This window comes from the organism of the source record quoted next, unplaced genomic scaffold, assembly GCF_019419815.1.
Source record: "Pyrus x bretschneideri cultivar Hongxiangsu unplaced genomic scaffold, Pyrus_bretschneideri_v1 Contig36, whole genome shotgun sequence".
Lineage (NCBI taxonomy): Eukaryota > Viridiplantae > Streptophyta > Magnoliopsida > Rosales > Rosaceae > Pyrus > Pyrus x bretschneideri.
The window spans coordinates 1,090,507-1,111,798 of record NW_025999679.1 but is presented as its reverse complement, the minus strand read 5'-3'; the positions used below and the strand labels follow the sequence as shown (position 1 = coordinate 1,111,798).

Sequence of the window (21,292 nt, the reverse complement as noted above, 5' to 3'; positions counted from 1 at the left end):
TAAGTTGAAGCTTCCAGAGATACCTAAACTGCATCCAGTTTTCCACGTCTCTTGTTTAAATAAACATTTGCGTATTCAAATTCAACCAACTATGCCTTTGCCAGTTATCACGGATTCAGGGGTTTTACAAGAGGTTCCAGTTGCTAATTTGGATCGCAGACTAGTTAAAAAGGGTCATGCTGCTGCTACATAAGTGTTGGTGCAATGGCAACATCATGCTAAGGAGGATGCTACTTGGGAGCTCTATCAAGGTTTGAAGACTGAGTTTCCAGAAGTAGTATGTGATAGTGTTAACCTTCATATTTTGCTATTATTTTTCATACCAGTAAACAATTTCTTTTGTTTTCTGTTGCTTCATTGTAATCAGTGGGCTTTCAAGGGGGGATATTGTTAGGATGCCAAGTGGCATCATCACAATATGCAAATGGACGGTCAAGATGGCAGATTATTAGCTGATATGGTTACTTTGTTAGTAGTTGTTGGAAGGTAGCTTAGTGAGTAAGCTAGAGGAAGTTACTATATAAGGAAACTGATGTAATAATTAGGCGGTTATGTTGTAATTGTTGATTGGTGAATATGAGAAATTACTATACAATAGTGAAGAAGTAGAGCAAGGGTTCTAGTACTAGCACATTTGAAGGTGAAATATCAATCAAGGCATCTTAGGCAAAGCATGACAAGCTAAAACTGATTTCTGCAGGTGTGAATAACTACAAGATTAGGGGAGAAAATAGATAAGATGAACACACAGAAATAAATAAAGTTGGTACAGATATTTATGAACACGACTGGGAAAGAGAAGAAAATTAAGCGTTGGGACTTGAGGAAAATAAAATGCTTTGATTTTGGGTTTTTAATTTTTCAAATGGGTGTAAAGATAAATACTTAATAAAACTGAGTTTTTTGGTTCAAATTCATTCACATCTCTACCTCTAGTTTGATGACTATCGAGGTTGGGGTGTGTCTAACGGTTGTTTTTTTCGGTTTTATTTTCCTACAGACTTCTTATTCAATTTTTTTTTACCGGTCTACTCGCGTGCAATCGCTTATAGATTTTAGATTTGAACTTTCGGAAATTTTCGAGAGTTACAATCTTCAAAACTGCACATACTAATTTTATTTTATAAATATAGTAACCATTTTAACCACAAAACTAGAAGCTTTGTTCAAAAATACACCAAACAAGAAGCTCAAACATTTTGTAGAACAACCAACCTGTTTATACACTTTTCTCTCCCACCATAACTTACAAAGTTTATTCTCACAGTACACCAATAAATCGAAAAGGGAGATATCGGAGGAGACAAGAAAAGAATTGAGTCTGGGCGACTTAAATACAGTAATACGCTTCGTAATACTCCGTATTTATTGGCAGTAGTGTCTACTATGGATTGTCAAGTGCAAATTTAACAAACCTATCGTAACAAAACTGGGCTCTGCTTGCTCTTCAAGCATACATTACATACGTTGCGGGATGATCCCCGAGTACATGCGTATAGCAAGCATCTAATTTATCTTCTAATCTGTTGAATCCATGGGTACTCTATCAAGAAGTTGCTCAAAACTTGTAATTTAAACCCAAGAAGCGTAAGCAGTTATGATGCCATTTTTATTTGTATTTGCCGATGGACATGCACCAGAAATTCAACGTAGGAGGGGCCATTCGGACTCTGATCTTCGACCATATATGAGAAAAACAATGTTCCTGTGAGGAAAGATAATTCAGTACTTAATCAAAACCAAGTATTCAGATATCCGGCCGGGTTCTTTTTCAAAAACAAGTTTAACCATAGTTCCCTACATCTGATTTCTAAAGATTTACTTAAATACTAAGTTCAATTATATGTAATATTATATCCTAATAGAAGTCTAAGACACTCACCTGATGGATCTCCTTTCTTACATAATTTTAAGCTGCACAAAGAAAAAGATGAATTAGGAATCATTTCTTTCGATGAAAACATCAAAAACTGAATTCAAATGCTGCAATTTATTTCTTCCTTGCGAACAAGGAATCACTAACGAAAAACAGTATCAGTCGTACCGAAGGTAGGAACATCTCTGGCGCCGTATTTCATTTACCACATCATTCAGCTTCTTTGATAATGGATTATCATACTGCTGTAGCACAAACTGCGAGAAAAAGTCCAAGAGAAAGAATTCAACTCATGCACCCTCAAATATCAAAATCGCAAAAGATCAAATGCCATACAATTTAAATTATAAAAAGAATAAAAATTCATCAACAATGAATCAAGGCTCATAAAGAAAATGAATTAAGCACCCAGCCCTCTCGTTCTAGTGAACCGAAATAGGTCCCTAGAGAAAAAGTTCACAATTATAATTTAAAATTATGTTAGGCAGAATATAAGAAACCAAAAGGGTAAATGATAAGGCTACCTGAGTGGGAAGTTCATCAGCAGAGGTGATTCCAAACACTTGTTGCAAAATTCCAGAATCCACCAAATTCCCAATATATATTAAACAGTCCTCACCATTCTCAAGAAGATAAATTCCCTCGTCACGCACGTGTTCGCTAGAAAGCGGAATCACCGGAGGTATTAGAGAATCATCTCCCTCCTGTACATTAATGAAAGCATATAAAACGCATATCACAAAGAGTTGAACAAGAAGCTAAATGACACACCTTTTTGGATTCGAGGTCATGAATAGCCACCATTCTCGGGTACACTAGTGGAACAGCCAAAGGAACCGAAAGGGAAGAAACATGGTTGATCCAGAAGGACCGCTCATCTATTTTTCCATCAGTTCGTAGCCCCATACTTTTGATTAATGCTGAAAAGGGAACATGGTCATCATATTTATCAATATATGTACAAAATCTCTAAGAAGCTGAGTGATGATTCTGTGTGATATATTCCACTGGAAGAGGCATTTTTAAAACATTTTATCATACCAAGGGTGTATAAAGGCAAAATACATTATTATAATTCATTTTAGATATATTTAAGCAACAGAACAAATTCATATTAGCTAGTAATTAATAAATAAGCAGAAAATAATATACCAAGGGTGTATAGAGGCAGGAGCTTCAATGCCTCCGGTAAAATAAGCTGTCCAGAAGATGATACCGTAGCACAAAATTTACGATATGAAAGCAGACTACTAATGCACAGATTTGTCACTTGTTCCCGTACACGCAAGAGGGGACTTGAAGGAATTTCGTTTGCCGCTATACACAATTTTAAAAAGGCCTTATTGTCAGAATTGATCCAAATTCAATTAGAAAGAATGTACTAACAAACTGCAATCCTGATAAACAATATATTGGCAGGATGCAGCAAGTGAAAAGGAATGCGAAGAAAGAGAATTATACATCTGCATTTCAAACTATCAGATGTGAATAATGAAAGAGAGAAGTTAAAGACAGTGTTTTCATTCATAAATTTAAGAGCCTGCGTTTAATTGAGAAATCTATAATTACAGTTGGGAAAATGAGCATAAAGAAAAGAAAGCAACAAAGAAGAACTGCATATAATTGAATACCTTGCTTCATGAAACATGCAAATTGAGTGTCCAAATCAGCAGCACGGAACAGATTACTTAGCATACTTGTGCATGGCAGAGATAAAGTTGCAACTCGAATTCTCCGTTGGCCATACACAGTTGTGTATAAAACAGCACACTGGATAATGAAAATATTAAGATTAATTTATAATGAAGTATATAAATATATAAATGACTAAACAATGAAACATTCAGCTGCAGAGATAGGTGGCGTCATAAATTTAGCTGTAAAGATTCAAGAAAAAGCTCAATATATTATTCACAACTACTGCATTTGGCAAGGGAGCAGAAAAATTAAAATTTACCTGGAAACCACATTCTGAGCCATCCTGTAATTTATCATCATGTTTTAAGGTCACCATAATAGTTTTGTCACAGTCAATCTGCATGATAGAAAGGATTGGTCATGATTTCAACAAAAAATATAAGAGCCACTGTCACTCTTTTCAAGGCATAATAAAAAAAAGGAAAAGGAGATGTAGAGAGACTGAGGAGAACGAAACCAGAAAACTGAAAACAGATAAAGGAGCTATGATTAAGCAGCAAGACTAATTTTCTTTCATATACCAAAATCTTTATTTACTGTCATTGTCGGTCAACACAACCAGGGGTTGGGGGGATTTTTACTTCCATGGAAGACATATGATAAGTCAGAAAAAATAGTCTGATGTGTTGGTAATAAGGGATTTCATAGAATATGTACAAACCCCCGGTAGGTCAACATCCGTAGGAATACGTTTGCAAAAGCTTCCATGGTAATCTTGAACTTGAATACCCTGAAAATGAACACAAACTTATCCTACTAGAATAATCAATTGAAAGAACAATAACCAATCATCAGCTAATACAAGAGAAAGAAGTGTTCAATGAAACTTACCTGGCTGCATCTTACACGCATCACCGCCTCAAAACCTTGAGGCCTTGTGACATTCCATCTAAGATCATTGTAGAGCTTTGCAGGATCAGAGACAGCTGAGAAGGGGTAGTAATAGTAAAGCTGGAACGATAACCCATATGGTTAGATGTCTATGTGTAAATTATCTATAGTTACAAGTGGTAGATGCTTCTCAAATCTGATATCATGAATTTATTATAAATGGTGGATATGTAAATTAAGAAATAACAAAAAGATGAAAAAAAAATTAGAAAAGTCATAAGAGAAAATCCTCAACAAAGATAATAACAGGTAGAAAATTTGACTGCAGATGTATGGGAAGGGATAGAAGAACATTCATTAGTACCTGCCCTCCCGTTGTTCTTGGGATGACAGAGATAGACGCAATGTCTATGTATGACTGAGTAGTGATAAACAAGTCGACACAAACCTGGAACATTTCATGGAAAAAAAAAAAAGAGTCCAATAAATTATGCTCAACTTGTTAATTACCACTAATAATCTCAGTCAGTATAGAAATCACATAAATATGTTAACTGATCATTAGAGGGAAAGAAATTAGTAAAAGGCTTACTTGATATTCAGCAAACTCAATTGCCATTGTCTTTAAAGTTTTGTCAGCTGGTTGGAGTAATTTATGGGCCTCCTGGAATGCATTTAAAGTTAAACAAATAAAAACATAATACCAAGACTACCAAGACAATCCAATGAACCGACTGCTCATCAGATGATTCAATGGATGATAGATATGGACACCTAGCATATGCAAATCAACTCTAGCACAGTACACAAAGGCCTGAAATCAATTTCTTTTGCAATAATTATCCTAAGTCCATCTACCAGGCCACCTAGTTTGCCAAATCTTCAAGAGGGTTCAAAAATTTGAGATAAGTTCTTATTCCTATTAATGGAATATATGTCATCAAAAAGCAAGATCATATAAGCAGGAACAATATCAAAAGAAAGTGAGACCTGAGGCAAAAGTTGCACATGAGGGCTTCCTATTTTAATATGCCAACATGAATTACAAAAATAATTTTTGTAAATAATCGTTTATTGTGTTTCTCATCATTTTAGATACGGAATTATGAATTAACTTCCTTTCACCTTTTCTTTCAAATTATTGTAACGTATTTCATAATGAGAGATAATGGAGCAAGAATTGTGGTTTTCTTTGTCCTCTTTGTAGAGTGGGCTTTGCCTACAGCTGTAAATGAGCATTTCAGATTTCACGTAAGAGATAACCGTGTCCTTAAAGAAAAGACCAGCGTGGACTTTCGTAAGGTAGTAGGCATTTCGCTATTCGGCTTTTCATAACCATGACTTCAATTCCTATATAATTTCTTCTTTGTGACCTCAAGGATATGCTGAGCTTTTTTCTTAATAGTAACTGGGTTACAAGATGACATCTCTAAAGCACACAAATGGCATACAATGACACAAAGAGGGTATTCGTACCTTCTCAGCTGAGGATATATTTGCTCTTCCTTCAGCCTCCCTAGCAGAGAGCGCTCCAATTCCAGTTGATGCCAACACTGCAGACAACATAAACATTAGTATACTCTGAGATGGCAATAAACCAGGTATGCCCTGTAAAAGTAAAAGAAGATGCCAAATGTGAAAATGAATATGCATACAAATTCTTTACCAGATTTCACAAAAAAAAAAAAAAAAAATGTCTATAAAAGGTATCCAGGATAAATTAATGATACAAGTGAAAATATCTCCTAGTCATTTAGCTGGAATTCAAGTTGACTGAAAACTGATAACATGAAATCGATAAATTATCCCAATGAAAAATCTTACATGATAACTGTGAACATCAACAAAATATCTTTTTCACTTCTGACTAGATAGGTTGTTTATCTTTACAAAATAAGAACAAGGCAATAACAGTGACTGAAACTACACGAAACAAATATGCATTTTCCAAAACTTCTCTTATGAAACTACTAATGTTTATGCGATTCTCAACTGTCTCTTAAGATCCTTTAATAACTCAGTCCTTTGTTTTGTCTATGCTATGAAGCCATGCAGCCTCAAGCATGTTGTTTTTCATTCTTTGCTTGCAATTATATGTGAAAGTGTTTATAAAGGAAAAGGAAAACAAAGAGGATGCATCATCAGTAGATACATGGATAAGAGCTTGCCTGACTGAAACACCAAAAGTTTCCCTCCAGTACTCTTAATTGCCAAGAAAGCAGCCTAGGCAAGGAAGAAAACAAAAATGAATAATGAAGTGATAAATTTAAACATCAATATGTATGAAAAGAAAAATAGTGCAAATCATAGAGATTATTGATTCTGTTGCTAGACTAGGCCGCAAAAGCAACAAATGAGCAGAGATTATTGATTCTGTTCATTGAAGTGTTACGTATACAATAATTTCAGAATCATGGAGAGATTTAGATCTATTTATGTTATAATACAATTCTTCCATAAACAACTCAAAATACAAATAATATTATTAACCATGTTATAGGCTTGATGCATTTTACTCACACAGTGGTAACTAGTAGAGAAAGCTGAGAGTTTGACCACCTAGATAAATGCAGCATGGCGGATTAATGCCTTTAGGTCTAGTGTTCAATGATCAGCAGAAAAGAGAGTTGTCATTTTTAACACTAATGGCAGGTTCAACAGCTCAAATAATGGGTTAACTACACATGTTGGTTTGACAATTATTCAAAGTCAAGACTCCAAACTACGTTTTGACTGAAATCAATCTAAGAAGGGTGTTTAGACAGGAAGTAAAGCCAATTGATAGCCAAACCAGTCAGAAGGACATATGACACCAGCTCCATTCATCTCTCCTCAAAGCTTGTCATGCATTACAACATATTGATTGGCATGTTCACCACAAAATGAGGAACAATAAGAAAGCTGATCAGTATTTGGCAAGAACAAAACTTTGATCCAGTCAGCTTTCAAGGTCATGGAAGCATCTACACCTATAGGATTTTCGACTACTTTTATTTAATAAATATTATTCCAAAAATATATTTGACTTTACATGCAAAAGAATGAGTTTACATTAATTATCAGGATTTTTTGGCTCATCGTATTAATTTTTATGAGTATATTCTTTGCCTTAAGTTATTCAACTATACAAGCATCAAATATCTTCTTTCCCTTCTCATTATACTCAGCTTCAGACAAAAGAACCTAAGAAGAACCAGATGAACAAAAAATGACATGCTCAATCCACTCAGTAGTTGTATAAAGCTTCATAGTGTCAACATCAAGCATATTATGTACAGCACCATCTACTCAATGCATGTTTCATGAATTCATATCCATTTGCACCTGATGTTCTGTATTTTCAAATGGAGTAGCAAATAGCAACCACCATAAATAGTTCAGTACATATAGCAGTGTCACACTATACAACATACCTCGATTGCCGCACCAAAGGCTGATTCAGCAGTTTTACTGTTTTGAAACATGGTTGGAATACTTTCCAACAATTGCTCCAAATGTTGGCGGCACTGAGAATCGACAACAACAAAACAATCTAAATTTAATAAGAGGCGTGTAGAAATTTAATAATTAAGATGCCAAAATGCCATATGGCTAATTGTTGTTAAATCAACACTTCAAAGACTTTGCACAACTACTCAATACGTTTCACGAAAGGAAAAAAATAACAGCTGCTGACCTCGGAAAGCTGGACCACTACATCAGTCTGCAGAGGAGTGTAAACATCTTGTACATCAGGAACAATAAGCATCAAAGGCTGCAAACACAAATTGGACCTCAGTGTGAAACCTTTTAAAATAATTGTTTGACAAAAATAGAAATCAGGGCCATAAAAATTAATGGTTATATAGCCAAAGCTTATAACAAAAGGAATATAATTCAAACAATTAGACTCAGATGGTTAGAAAAAGAAGAAAAGGAAAACAATTTGGCTACAAATCAGAAATGGAAAAATTAAAGTGATGATTGAGTATATTAGCAGAAATTGTCCCACCCTTTTGTCTACTCACCGAAACTTTAAAGGGCATGCTCTAAGACCAGTATACCTAGAACTTGTCATCAACTTTCTCTAGGCATAAGAAAATTGATTCTAAGACAGAGAATTCCAACTACGCAGAATATGATAGGTGTAAAGCAACACATCATTTATTGTAAAGAAAGCATCCGAGTATTACTCACAAGAAAATCTATAGTTTTCTCATCACTCTTCTTTCACTCTGATTTTACTACCTTAAAATTTCACCACGTTTCAATTTTCTCCTTGAGCACCTTTCATCCTACCAAATCTTCGGTTGATAGTATATGTGCTTCTGTTGATGCGTGGTTCACTTTTGATTAAAAATCTACTAGTTCATACACATGCTGGTTCTTTTAATATTTTCACCTATATATATCGGCACGCTGAGATGAAACTGGCACTAAGTACAATATTCACTCAACCGAAAAAGAAAGAATAGATACATCCCCAAATTAATCAAATTCATTCATTAAAAAACCCTGCCATTTCCTATAGTCTACTCATGAATGCAACAAGCTCAAAAACCCAACCTGTCTAAAAGCATAACACCAACATCAAGGTCCTGCACCTCTTTGGTATAAAACTATAAATTTCTATTTTCATGTATCACCTAAAGTGCATAGTATAGTGGACATTCCAAGTTACGGTATCATTTATTCGTCACAAAGGCAACATGTCGAAAATGAAGGCACCAAAAGTCACATTTAATTTCATACACAGAGAAGTAAGAAGCACACAGATTTTTAATTTTTATGCAAATAATTTGTCGGTTTCACAAGACTGCATATGTATCAGAATTCATATAATAAATGAATAACTAAAAGAAACAAAGACAAAAAGACAACTTATATTGACCTGCTGCAGCGCACGTTTCAAATTGTAAAAATGGATCGTTGAGTCAAATGTTGCAATTCCAACCATTGTCCGAGGACCTTCCTGCAATAATAAATACATCAACCCCTGACTCATCTAAATTTCTCACTGATATTGTTTCAATAAATGTATGACCAATGAATGCAGGCCTTGAGAAAATGAACTGAGCAACTATGTATGCATTCACAATTTCACATACACACACACACACACATTCTCATAAATTAAAAACATGTATGCAGACACAAAGATACATATAGCTTGTTAAAACTAGGCTGAGGTCATAAAGAATGAAAATGTGCATGCAAACGAGGACACAAGCAAATGAACTCTAGCTAATATTTGTTAGTTTTTTGGCTCGTCAATTTGTGTCCTTTTCTGTTTAGGATTGTTTTAGGGAAAAGGGTGCACCAATTCTTCTCCTAAAAGGGCTAGGAAAGAATCTTTGTTTCCTTATTCAATTTAGATTAGAAATCCTAGAAGTCTATTTGGAATTGGAAAGGAAGTCTAATTTCCTATTCCACTTAGAATAGGAATTATAATCTGTAAAGGACATGTAAGCCAACCCTATATCTATAAATAGGGTGCGGCAAGGCTGATTTTCAGCAGAGAGAAAACAGCCAAACAGCAGAGAGTTTTGAGATTAGTTCTAGGGTTTGCATAAGTTCTGTAATCTCCATTATTAATCAAAGAAGTGGTGATTTCTCTACCTAGGGAAATCACAACTGGACGTAGGCATAAGTTCTGCCGAACCAGTATAATTCTTGTGTGTTTCTAAGTTTTCTATATTTGCTAGTTTAGTCTATTGCCGTTGGTTACATCAAAGAACAAGGTCCAGTGTGCGGGTTTTTTCAACAATTGGTATCAAGAGCTAGGATCAAGGTGTTCTACGATGTTAAAAGGGAAGATGAATGCGGATCAAGGACCTGCGTTAAAACCCTTTGACGGCAAGGATGACTTCACGGACTGGCAAAGGATGATGAAGAACGTACTGATACAGCAGGATTTGGATGATGCACTTGATGGTAAGAAGCCGGAAAGCATGACAGAAGCAGCATGGAATAAGGTTCTCAAGAAGGCCAAGAGTTCCATCGAGATCCATCTCACAAGATCAGTTCGGTCACACATCACCGAAAAGATGTCTGCCCAGGAAGCGTGGGAAAAATTGGAGAATGTTTATATGGGCAAAACCGTGTCCAATAAACTTTTTCTAAAGGATGAACTATTCGGGCTTCGACTAGAAGAAGGAGGTGATATTGAAGATCACGTATGCAGGTTCCAGAATTGCATAGCTAATCTTCAGAAAGTCGAAGAAACTTACAAAGATGATGATATGGCTATCATCCTGCTAAGGTCTCTACCTTCGTCTTTCAAGCACTTTCGAACAACTCTAATGTTTGGAAAAGAGTCCTTGAAGCTTGAAGACGTAATTCAAGCTCTTCAGTCATATGCTAAACTAGATGATATAACTGAAAGCTCTCAAGGCCTTTATGCCAAAGGCAAGGAGAGGGGGCGGGAAAAGACAAGGGAAGAGAAAACTGGCAACAGAGGTAGGTCAAAATCCAAGAAGAAAAAGGAAAAGAAGGAAGGTTGCTTCGAATGTGGTTCAGCCGATCATTGGAAGAGGAACTGCAAGATTTGGAAAGAAAAGAAAGCCAAGATGGAAGGAAGCTCAGGTTCCGCTAGTGCAGTCACCGAACATGAGAGTGACGGGGAACTTCTTTCGGTAACATCGGGCTCCAAGGCTTTCAATTGGATTTTGGATACTGGATGCACGTTTCATATGTGTGCAGTAAAAGAATGGTTCGATACTTACAAAGAAGTCAGCAGCGGGGAAGTCTTAATGGGGGATGATTCTTCATGTCCTGTAAGAGGAATCGGCACTGTTCGAATCAGAATGTTCGATGGGATGATACGAGCTTTGGGGAACGTCAGGTATGTCCCTAGACTAAGAAAGAATTTGATTTCCTTGGGTACTTTAGATGAGGCCGGTTATGGGTACAAGTCTAAAAAAGGAAGACTCAGGGTAACCAAAGGATCGCTAGTGGTAATGCGGGGTGACCTACAACCCAATAAGTTGTATAAGTTAATTGGGACCACTATAGTCGGGGGAGCAGCTGTTTCTGTAAATCAAAGTATAGAAGACAAGACTGAACTATGGCATCATAGGCTCGGGCACATAAGCCAGAAGGGATTGCAAGAATTACACAAGCAATGCCTGTTGGAAGGCGTGTCAGCTTGCAAACTGGACTTTTGTGAATACTGTGTTCTTGGGAAGCAAAGAAAGGTATCATTCGCAAGTAGCAGTGCAGATAGCCGAAGTAAGGAGCAACTCAGCTATATTCACTCAGATGTCTGGGGTCCTGCTCCAACTAAATCAAATGGTGGAGCCAGGTATTTTGTTACTTTCATGGATGATTTTTCTAGGAAGGTTTGGATTTATTTCATGAAGCAGAAATCCGAGGTTTTTGCAAAGTTCAAGGAATGGAAAACAGAAACCGAGAATCAAACTGGAAGAAAGATCAAGTATCTGAGAAGTGACAATGGAGGTGAATATACAAGTAAGGAGTTCACCGATTACTGCAAGCAGGAAGGCATCATAAGGCACTTCACAGTAAAGAAGAATCCCCAACAAAATGGAGCTGCTGAGAGGATGAACCGAACTCTCATGGAGAGAGAAAGGAGCATGCGATTTCATGCAGGATTGCCTGATAGTTTTTGGGCAGAGGCTGTTAATCATGCAAGTTATTTGATTAACAGATCACCATCTACAGTTCTCGGTTTTAAGAGTGCAGAAGAGGTATGGTCTGAGAAGCCGGTGGATTATTCCAAGCTCAGGGTGTTCGGCTGTAGTGCGTATGCACATATTCCAAGTGATGAAAGGTCCAAGCTCAAACCGAAGTCTATACATTGCATATTCCTAGGTTTTGAGAAAGGAGTGAAGGGTTTCAAGCTTTGGGATTTCAACAACCGGAAAAAGGTTGTCAGTCGAGATGTTGTCTTTGATGAGACAACCATGCCTCTGAATAAAGTCGAGAGCAGTAGGGAGAAGAAGGATGATGCTGGAATTGAAGCAACAAAGATTCCGTTAATCAGTTCAGATGAAGAAGAAGCTCAGGTGGAGCAAATTGAGCAAGAGGCCGAATCTGATGGTTTTGAGGAAGAAGAAGAGCATCAGCATCATTCACCAGTTAGGAATCAGGTGGAGCAAGAAACAGGACAGATTGAAAGTACTCCAATCCGCCAGATATCCCAAAGGAGTCAAACTCCACCCAACAATCCACCTGCATTCCAAAGATGCATAGCACTGGACAAACCTAAGCGGAACAAGAAGAAACTTGACAGGTTTGGGTTTGACCAAAACGAAGTTAATTATGCTCTTAACATTAGTCAAGGAGATCCGACTACTTATCGAGAAGCTATAGCAAGTGATGAGTGAGATAGTTGGATAAGTGCTATGACAGAGGAAATGGAGTCTCTTTACAAGAACTCTGTTTGGGAGTTGGTTCCTAAACCTAAAGACAGAAAGCTAGTTGGATGCAAGTGGGTATTTAGGAAAAAGGAAGGACTACATGAACAAGATGCCGTGAGATTCAAAGCAAGGCTCGTGGCTAAGGGGTACTCACAAAAGGAAGGGGTGGATTATGATGAGATCTTTTCACCTGTAGTCAAGCATACTTCTATCCGATTGCTTTTAGCAATGGCAGCTCAGCATGACATGGAGATTGAGCAGATGGATGTGAAGACAGCGTTTCTTCATGGGGATTTAGAGGAGACGATATTCATGGCTCAACCAGAAGGGTTTGTTGAATATGGGAAAGAAAACCTAGTATGTCAGCTAAGGAAGTCCCTGTATGGCCTGAAACAGTCTCCAAGACAGTGGTACAAGAGATTTGATTCATTCATGCTGAAAATTAATTTTAGAAGGTGTTTGTATGACTGTTGTGTGTACTATCATGTGTTCCAAGATGGGATGATCATATTGCTATTGCTATATGTGGATGACATGTTAATTGCTTGTCAAGACAAGTCTAGAATTCAAGACTTGAAAAGGATGTTGAGCGAGGAGTTCGACATGAAGGATCTAGGTGCCGCACAGAAGATCCTTGGCATGGAAATTCAGAGAGATAGGACCGCTGGAAGGATTTGGATATCACAAGCCAAGTATATTCAGAAGGTTCTTGAGAAGTTCAACATGCAAGAAGCAAAGGTAGTCTCGACTCCTTTGGCAGCTCACTTCAGGTTAAGTGGACAACAGTGTCCTACGTCCGAGGAAGAGCAACAAGAAATGAAGAAGGTGCCTTATGCTAATGCCGTGGGCTGCCTCATGTATGCAATGGTATGCACACGTCCTGACATAGCTCAAGCAATCAGTGTCGTTTCCAGATACATGGCAAATCCAGGAAAGCAACATTGGGATGTAGTCAAGTGGATTTTGCGTTATTTGAAGGGTTCTTGGCGACAAAGGATTATGTTTGAGAAGCAAAAGGAAAATGCAGGGGTGCTAGGATATGTGGATGCCGATTATGCAGGGGACTTGGACAAGAGAAGGTCAACTTCTGGTTATGTGTTTACATGCGCAGGAGGACCAATCAGTTGGAGGGCACTACTGCAACCAATTACAGCTTTATCGACCACAGAGGCAGAGTATATTGCATTGGCCGAAGCTGGAAAGGAAGCAATTTGGCTTAGTGGCTTGGTAAGTCAAATGGGAATCACTCAAGATTGTGTGAAGCTTAAGTGTGATAGTCAAAGTGCCATTCACTTGGCAAAGAATCAGGTTTTTTCTGGAAGATCAAAGCACATTGAAGCAAGGTATCACAGAATCAGAGATTGGGTGGAGTCTAAGGAAATTTGGATTGAAAAGGTTCATACGGATGACAATGCCGCAGATTTCCTTACAAAGATAGTGCCGGCCAAGAAGTTCAAGCATTGTTTGAACTTGATCAATCTCGTTGATTGATTAAAGTGGAGCACCTCCTCACCTGAGGTGCAATGAGGCAAGAAGGAGGTTGCCAAGGTGAAGACTCTTGAAGTTTTCCAGAGTTACTTCAAGAAGGTTCAAAGATACTCTGGGGTGCAAACGATCAAGACTTGGTTTGACTCACCAAGGTGGAGATTGTTAGTTTTTTGGCTCGTCAATTTGTGTCCTTTTCTGTTTAGGATTGTTTTAGGGAAAAGGGTGCACCAATTCTTCTCCTAAAAGGGCTAGGAAAGAATCTTTGTTTCCTTATTCAATTTAGATTAGAAATCCTAGAAGTCTATTTGGAATTGGAAAGGAAGTCTAATTTCCTATTCCACTTAGAATAGGAATTATAATCTGTAAAGGACATGTAAGCCAACCCTATATCTATAAATAGGGTGCGGCAAGGCTGATTTTCAGCAGAGAGAAAACAGCCAAACAGCAGAGAGTTTTGAGATTAGTTCTAGGGTTTGCATAAGTTCTGTAATCTCCATTATTAATCAAAGAAGTGGTGATTTCTCTACCTAGGGAAATCACAACTGGACGTAGGCATAAGTTCTGCCGAACCAGTATAATTCTTGTGTGTTTCTAAGTTTTCTATATTTGCTAGTTTAGTCTATTGCCGTTGGTTACATCAAAGAACAAGGTCCAGTGTGCGGGTTTTTTCAACAATATTTACTCATCACCATTATATCCTTTGCCTTTTCCATAGTCTAATGAGATTGGTTGGGCACATAAATTCTCATCAATATTAGGAACATGTTAGTAAATAGCTATTGAGGTAAACCAAAATTTTTACCTATTTGGTGCACAGCCCGTCAATCAAAAATGCGATTTAATAAACAATGAAACAATATAATTCAAAACTCAAGGCCAACAAAAGCTACTAGGGAGGATATCTCTTTGAAATTTCTAGCAAAAACAGATATGAGATACGTAAATGCAGTGCTCATAATATACTCTTGCACGATCTTATTAGACATGTTTGTCTTATCCTTTCAGAATTTCAGACGAGAATAGAAGAAAATAAGAATCAATTATTAGCTGTAATCATTAAAGTTCAAGAATTGCAAATGCTGCAAACCTTCACAAGTTTAACAATGAGACTAAATAGGCAGGAAAAACTTAAGTTTTCTCATTCTATAGTTAGAAAGGATTCATGCTTTCCATCATACTCATCAATGTTATATTTGCTCAATTCAGCCTTATTCGCAAATGTCGGGTTTGGCATCATGGATCCTGTCTAAAATTTCATAAATATATGACACACTCACAAAATTAAGAAAACTTTAGATTGTTCTGATGCATCTCTTTCTCCGCTTAGACTTAAATACAATGAACTTCACTGCGTACGCCCCATTTTTCAAAATAAAATAAAATAAAATAATTAATGCCACAGCACAATCACATGCTGTAAGAATAGTAAAGCATGAACATTATGCCTATAGACAAAATAACTCACCGGAAGATCATCAATAACTTGACTGAGTGCACTGCAAGCTGCAGCTGTTGCACCAGTTTGAATGGCATTCATGGATACATCAATGAGGAAGAAGTACACAGCTGGCATGGGATCACGTACCTGAGTTACAAAAGCCAAATAATTAAAGAACTGTAACTCTAGTCACTTATGCAAAATTAACTCAGTTGTTCAAAATCCTTTAGCAAAATAAAAATGGGAACAAACTCTTCTAATTGGGGTTCAAAAGACATTTTAATATAGTGATACTGTCAACGAGTCAATACAGAAAAACTTCTGTTATGAAAAAACCCTGAATAAAAAATGAAAAATAAAGTGAGAGAGAAAGAGAGAGAGAGGGTGAAAGTGTGGCTTTTATGGACTTTAAAAAGTCCATGAATGTGTTGGAAATATACGCAACCATTATTGGCAAGTGCCAACCATGCCAGGAAGGTCTTGCATTCTTTTGTTAAAATAGAAAGGAAAGGAGGTATTTCTCAGCAACAAAACATGGTGATCTTACTTAAGTTAAACTGCAGATCGTATAATCAACTAACCATGTATTCTTTTGAAGCAACAAATTCAACTGTTCCTCTACATAGCTCAGGCCTCTCATCAGCATCTCTACGTCTACCATCTGGACCAAGATTGCAGTGGTAGTCACGGGGAGTCTCATCAGTAAATCCTGCACAAGAAATGGCATACTCTGTAGGGTCACTTCTTTTGCATACAAACACCGTGCAGATTACACCTTAATCCACAGACCATAGTACAAACCGTCAAGATAGGAATGGTAAACATACTCCCAACAAGGTATTACTATTAGCTTATGACCTAAGAAAATATTCCAGAAACTTGAAAAGATGAAAAAAGAAAAACAAAACATCAAAAAATAACAGGACCACTTTGAAGAAGCAAAAGAAACAAAAGCACTGCTTTAAACAAGTTTTGAGACCACCAAATTTGTCCTTCTACATGAGCTGAAAGAAAAGATCTCATCACAACACCAAACTGAGAGAAATCTTCCTCACCACAAAGATTACAGATGAATTTCCTGCCCTGGTCAATGAACTTCATGAAAGGATTTATGTAGCCTTTGCAACGAGAGCATCGAACAGGACCACTTTCACCGAAATCCACAACCTAAAACAAAACGATTCAGGACTAAAATTTATAGCTCGATGAAAATTCTGATTGTTTAAATGTTCAAGGTTTTGGTCATTTATATTTATAGAGAGACATTGTGCATTTAGTAGTGGAAAAAGAATTGTGGAAGTTTTGTGTATTAGCTTCTATTTTTTTTTTTTTTTTTTTCAGGTAGAAAGAAATACTTGAATTTACAAAGTGACTTGGGAGATGAGGCAGATTTATTGTGAGAAGAGTATTTTGGGTTTCTTCATGGGTCTCAATATGTACAGGATATTCCATTTCACTCTCCATTGCAGATAAGGGAGCTGCATTTTCTGTGTAATCAACAGTAATTAGAATGATAGGACAGCTTTTTTCATTTTTGTTTTATTGGTGGACTAATGTTCATTTCCGTAGAATGATATTGAACCTTACTAATTCTATTCTAATAAAGTATCTTTGTATTTTTAGAACAGAAATGAATTCATGATTCACAAAGTGATTGATAAATTATCCTATTGTTAGAAGAAACAACTAAAGTTGGCCATGGTCTGATTTGGAAATCCAGAGCTTCATCTAACGTGAAGGTTCTGTCCTGGCTGGTAGCTCAGGGTAAGGTGAAACTAATGATATGGTTCAAAAGGAGACCAATCATCTCTTTATCACCTCGTTGGTGCATTTTGTGCAAGAAAATTATGCACTGGTCAATCACCTTCCCCAACTGCCCTGTGATGATGGGTCTTTGGTTCAAACTGTATAAGAAGGCTGATCAAGGCTGGGTTATTCCAAGGCCAGCTTCTCTTTTCCATGAGAGAGCTATATGATGTTTTTCAAGGGCAAAATGGCTAGAGTTGTGTGAGGTTGTATCATTCTTACTGTGCCCATGGTGGTCTCATGTAAAGAAATAAAGGGTATATGAAGATTATGTCGGAGTGGGGTTGAGGAGTTAAGGAATTTGAAGATTATATAGGCTAGAGTTGACCAGAGTTTAGACATACCTTTTTTTACAAATAGTGGGCTAGAATAGCAGGTGTAGTGCTTTAGTTTTGCTTGGGAGTTGGGAGTTGGTAGTGACATTTTTTTGTTAGGCTTTTATGGTTTCATTTCTTCTCTCTTATCAGTGGTTCTTGACCACTTTATGTTGCTTTATTGCCTAGTTTGCATCAAAATAGTGTGTGTGTGTGTGTGTGTAACTACTGTAATAGGAAAAGAGGAATCGTTAAGTACTTGGATTGGTTCCTCATTTGGATGAGGAAGGGCAAAAGGTTCAACCAACAAAGCTAATGGCATCCCTGACGTTGTTAAAAGATCTGCAGTGCATGGTATCTGGTAAATTGACAAAAACATAATACCATTACTACACTTGTATTAAAAGGAAACAAACACCATAACTAACAGCCAATTCATGAAAGTTAAACCCAAACCTGATTGATGGTGCACCTCATGTAACGTGGACTGCAATTCCCAGTGTCTCTGACTATATAATCAGTTGTAGCAGGCTTCAAAATATTAAAAGCAATCAGAAGAATAAATGATAGACAATATCCAGTTTTTCACCATGCTTAAACATACTTTTGCAGCATTAATATGTGCAATTACAATGGAGTGAAATTACATACACAGAAAGAGGACAGTTTTTCACCATGTTTAAACATACTTTGCAGCATTAATATGTGCAATTACAATGGAGTGAAATTACATACACAGAAAGAGGAGAGAGTAAGAGAAGTCAAAAAGTATAAGGATATACAGGCAAATACTGTAATCAACAAAAATTCTTCAAGTTATGGATAAATAAATACCGGAGGTGGATTTGCCTGATTGCCTTGACGAGTTTCATGAATGAGCATCGATGAACTTGGTATAGGCCGAGGAATTTGAGTGGGATCAATTTTGGATGACCCAGCCAAAGGAGTACCAGTTTGACCAGCAGGTGAGATGGTAGTCATGGACTGATTTGGTAGTGGTGGGGGTGGCATTCCAAACATTCTAGGTGGTTGAGCAGAACCAGGAAATTGCGAAGGTGGAGCCACCTAACGACATTCAGAACATTTCAGAAGCCAAATCAAGGTAGGAAGAAACGAATTCATGCATTCATCTTTTTTTCCTCTGTCAGAATGTTACATTCTAGCGCATTTGCATAAGCATTGGTGGAAAGAAAAGAAATTGCTAATTGCATTTTCCTAATAAATTAAAGGAAAAGCAAAAGAGAAGAAAACAATAGTATTCAAGGTTATAACTTATATTACAACACCATGCTTGAACATACAAAATCATAAATTTTAAAAGAACAATGTAGGAAATAACTAATATGATGCTTACAATGAATTTCAAAAAATTCATTTTAGGAGGATTGTGATTATACTTTTGTTTTATACAAGCTGTCAACAAAAAACTTGAAAGCATCCGCTAGAAAGATCATGATTCACTTAAATAGAGGGCGGAAGATTGCGACGATAAGTGCACACAGTGGTGCAAACTAGTGTGTGTTGATAAGCTCACACTTATAGGCCAGTAAGCCACGTTTTTCTTTGGCCAGCTAATAAGCGATAGTTTATATCATGTGTACTGAAGGAGGATAGACATCTATCTAGTTTCAGTCAACTTATATTGGTTTATGTTGTTCTTGCACGAAAACAAGTTTTAACTTACAATCACACTACTCATAAAATAAACAATAATTGCCGGTACACGTTGGCATTTTTTTATATGAAGGGGCTGTATTCAATTGGGATTTTGAGGGATTTTAATTCTTTTAATGAATCTAGGGGTATTCAATCAGAAATTGAAGATGTATTCAACTAGAATTTTAAGATAGTTTATTAAAATCCTTAGAAATCTGGGTGTATTCAATTAGGATTTTAAAGAAGTTTATAACATTCTAGATGTATTCAATTAGAAATTGATTTTAAAGAATTTGAGAAAGTTGAGAAATTAGAGGGAATTGGAGATATTTCGTAGTGTAAATCAATTAAACTTCATAAAAATCCATGAATTTATAAATCCATTAAAGTCTTCCAAATTCTCAATTGAATACACCCCGAAATATACTAGCTTTTATATTAAGTTTCCACACTGGATTTTATCAGTTAACTCAAAAGTAATATGAAATTTGATATAACCATAATAATTTCAAAACAATGTAAGTCCTTAACCTGCCCTTGTTGCACTGGCCATGTCTGTGAGCCATAGGGAGAGCCTGGAGGTGGTGGCCGCATGCTTTGAGGTGCTGCCGAAAATGGTGGTGCTGCCGAAAATGGCGGGGCTGCCGAAAATGGTGGTGGCTGCTGAACAGTAGGACCCGGTGGAGAACTAACTAACGAACCACCCAGCACAGAGTGCATGGATGGGGTTCGTGGTGGACCCGCGGCTGGTGCTGGTGCCATTGCTGGTGGATGTCCAACAGGTGGTTGAGGTGCATTTCCACTGGGAGGGAAACGAGGTCCACCCGGCATAGCACCGTAACCAAACATTGGTGGCCCATTACTCAACATTCCACCCGGTGCAGTCGTAGGCGGCATGCTCTGAGGACCTGGGCGAGGACCTGATGCCGGACCAATTGGACCAATTGGTGGTGGCCCAGAAGCAGGAACTACCCCGCCCACAGGGGGAAACGACCCAGGAGGCGGTCGAGACGGGAAAGATGAAGGCTGGCCAACCGGCGGCCCGGCGGGTCTTACTGGGGTGGTGGCTGGGGATAGTGTTGGTTGCGGGGTTCCCGATCGCGGTGCTGGTGCTGCGGGTCTTGCAAAGGCAGCCGGGGGAGGGCCGGGCCGAGAAAAAGGAGGTGGTACAGAAGGAGCCCCGGCACCGGCAGGAGGGGCTGATGAAGGAAACGAGGGCGGTTGGCCGAAAGGGGATGGTCTAGGAGGGGCAGAATTAGGCATGGAAGGCGGTCGATTAAGATTCATATTCTGCATATTATCGGCTAATGAATCAGGGCGGGGCTGCATTCCGGATGGCACGATCCCCAAACGGAGAGGAAACGCGATCTGGATTGTACGTCTTAGCGATATGACTGTCGCCGCCGATTGGAGCCAAACAGAGAGATCTCGGGATCGAGCTTGAGTTGAGCAGTTCAGCGGCTTTCAGTCTGGGGCTGTTTTCTTTTCCCTGCGCCTCTACTACGGCGTACGTTTCAAACTCATTTTGGCTTTGGTTTTAGTTTTTTTGTTATTAGAAACAGAATATTGTGTCCAAAAAAAAAAAAAAATATATATATATATATATATATAGTTGTGACGATTGTATTAGGATATTAGAAAATATTATTTCTACGGTTTACTTGGAAAACCTTTGGTCTTTTGGGTTAAAGTGAACTTAGACTTTGATAATGTCATCTTGTCACCTTTTGTTCGGTTTCGTACCAAGTCTGGAATATGTCGAAAAAATTAGCTCGTCTTAAGAATTATTCTAGTTGGATCAACGAGTCGAAGATAGCGTGATTAA

At 37.6% G+C, this 21,292-nt stretch overlaps 1 protein-coding gene across 1 annotated transcript; it reads right to left on the bottom strand.

Annotated features, from left to right (window-relative positions):
• Positions 1-1,184: 1,184 nt before the first annotated feature.
• On the bottom strand, positions 1,185-20,950 carry LOC103955329 (protein transport protein Sec24-like At4g32640). Its single transcript, XM_009367202.3, has 24 exons — positions 19,999-20,950; positions 18,646-18,876; positions 18,268-18,342; positions 18,071-18,169; positions 16,747-16,858; positions 16,273-16,400; positions 15,719-15,838; positions 9,276-9,356; positions 8,082-8,159; positions 7,819-7,911; positions 6,574-6,628; positions 5,882-5,958; positions 4,998-5,069; positions 4,770-4,853; positions 4,406-4,525; positions 4,236-4,304; positions 3,834-3,911; positions 3,508-3,646; positions 3,029-3,193; positions 2,648-2,796; positions 2,401-2,580; positions 2,045-2,133; positions 1,883-1,914; positions 1,185-1,705 (listed from the first exon to the last, which is right to left on the bottom strand). The coding sequence occupies exons 1-24, from the start codon at positions 20,794-20,796 to the stop codon at positions 1,596-1,598; spliced, it is 3,234 nt and encodes a 1,077-aa protein (XP_009365477.2). The 5' UTR covers positions 20,797-20,950; the 3' UTR covers positions 1,185-1,595.
• Between the last annotated feature and the right edge of the window lie 342 nt (positions 20,951-21,292).

Coding starts and splice junctions, on each gene's coding strand:
- LOC103955329 (XM_009367202.3), bottom strand. CDS start 20,796: ATGCAGCCCCGCCCTGATTCATTAGCCGATAATATGCAGAATATGAAT. Junction 18,170..18,267: donor TGAGGTGCACCATCAATCAG/GTTTGGGTTTAA, acceptor TCAATTTACCAG/ATACCATGCACTGCAGATCT. Junction 6,629..7,818: donor CCTTTGGTGCGGCAATCGAG/GTATGTTGTATA, acceptor TTCCTTGCCTAG/GCTGCTTTCTTGGCAATTAA.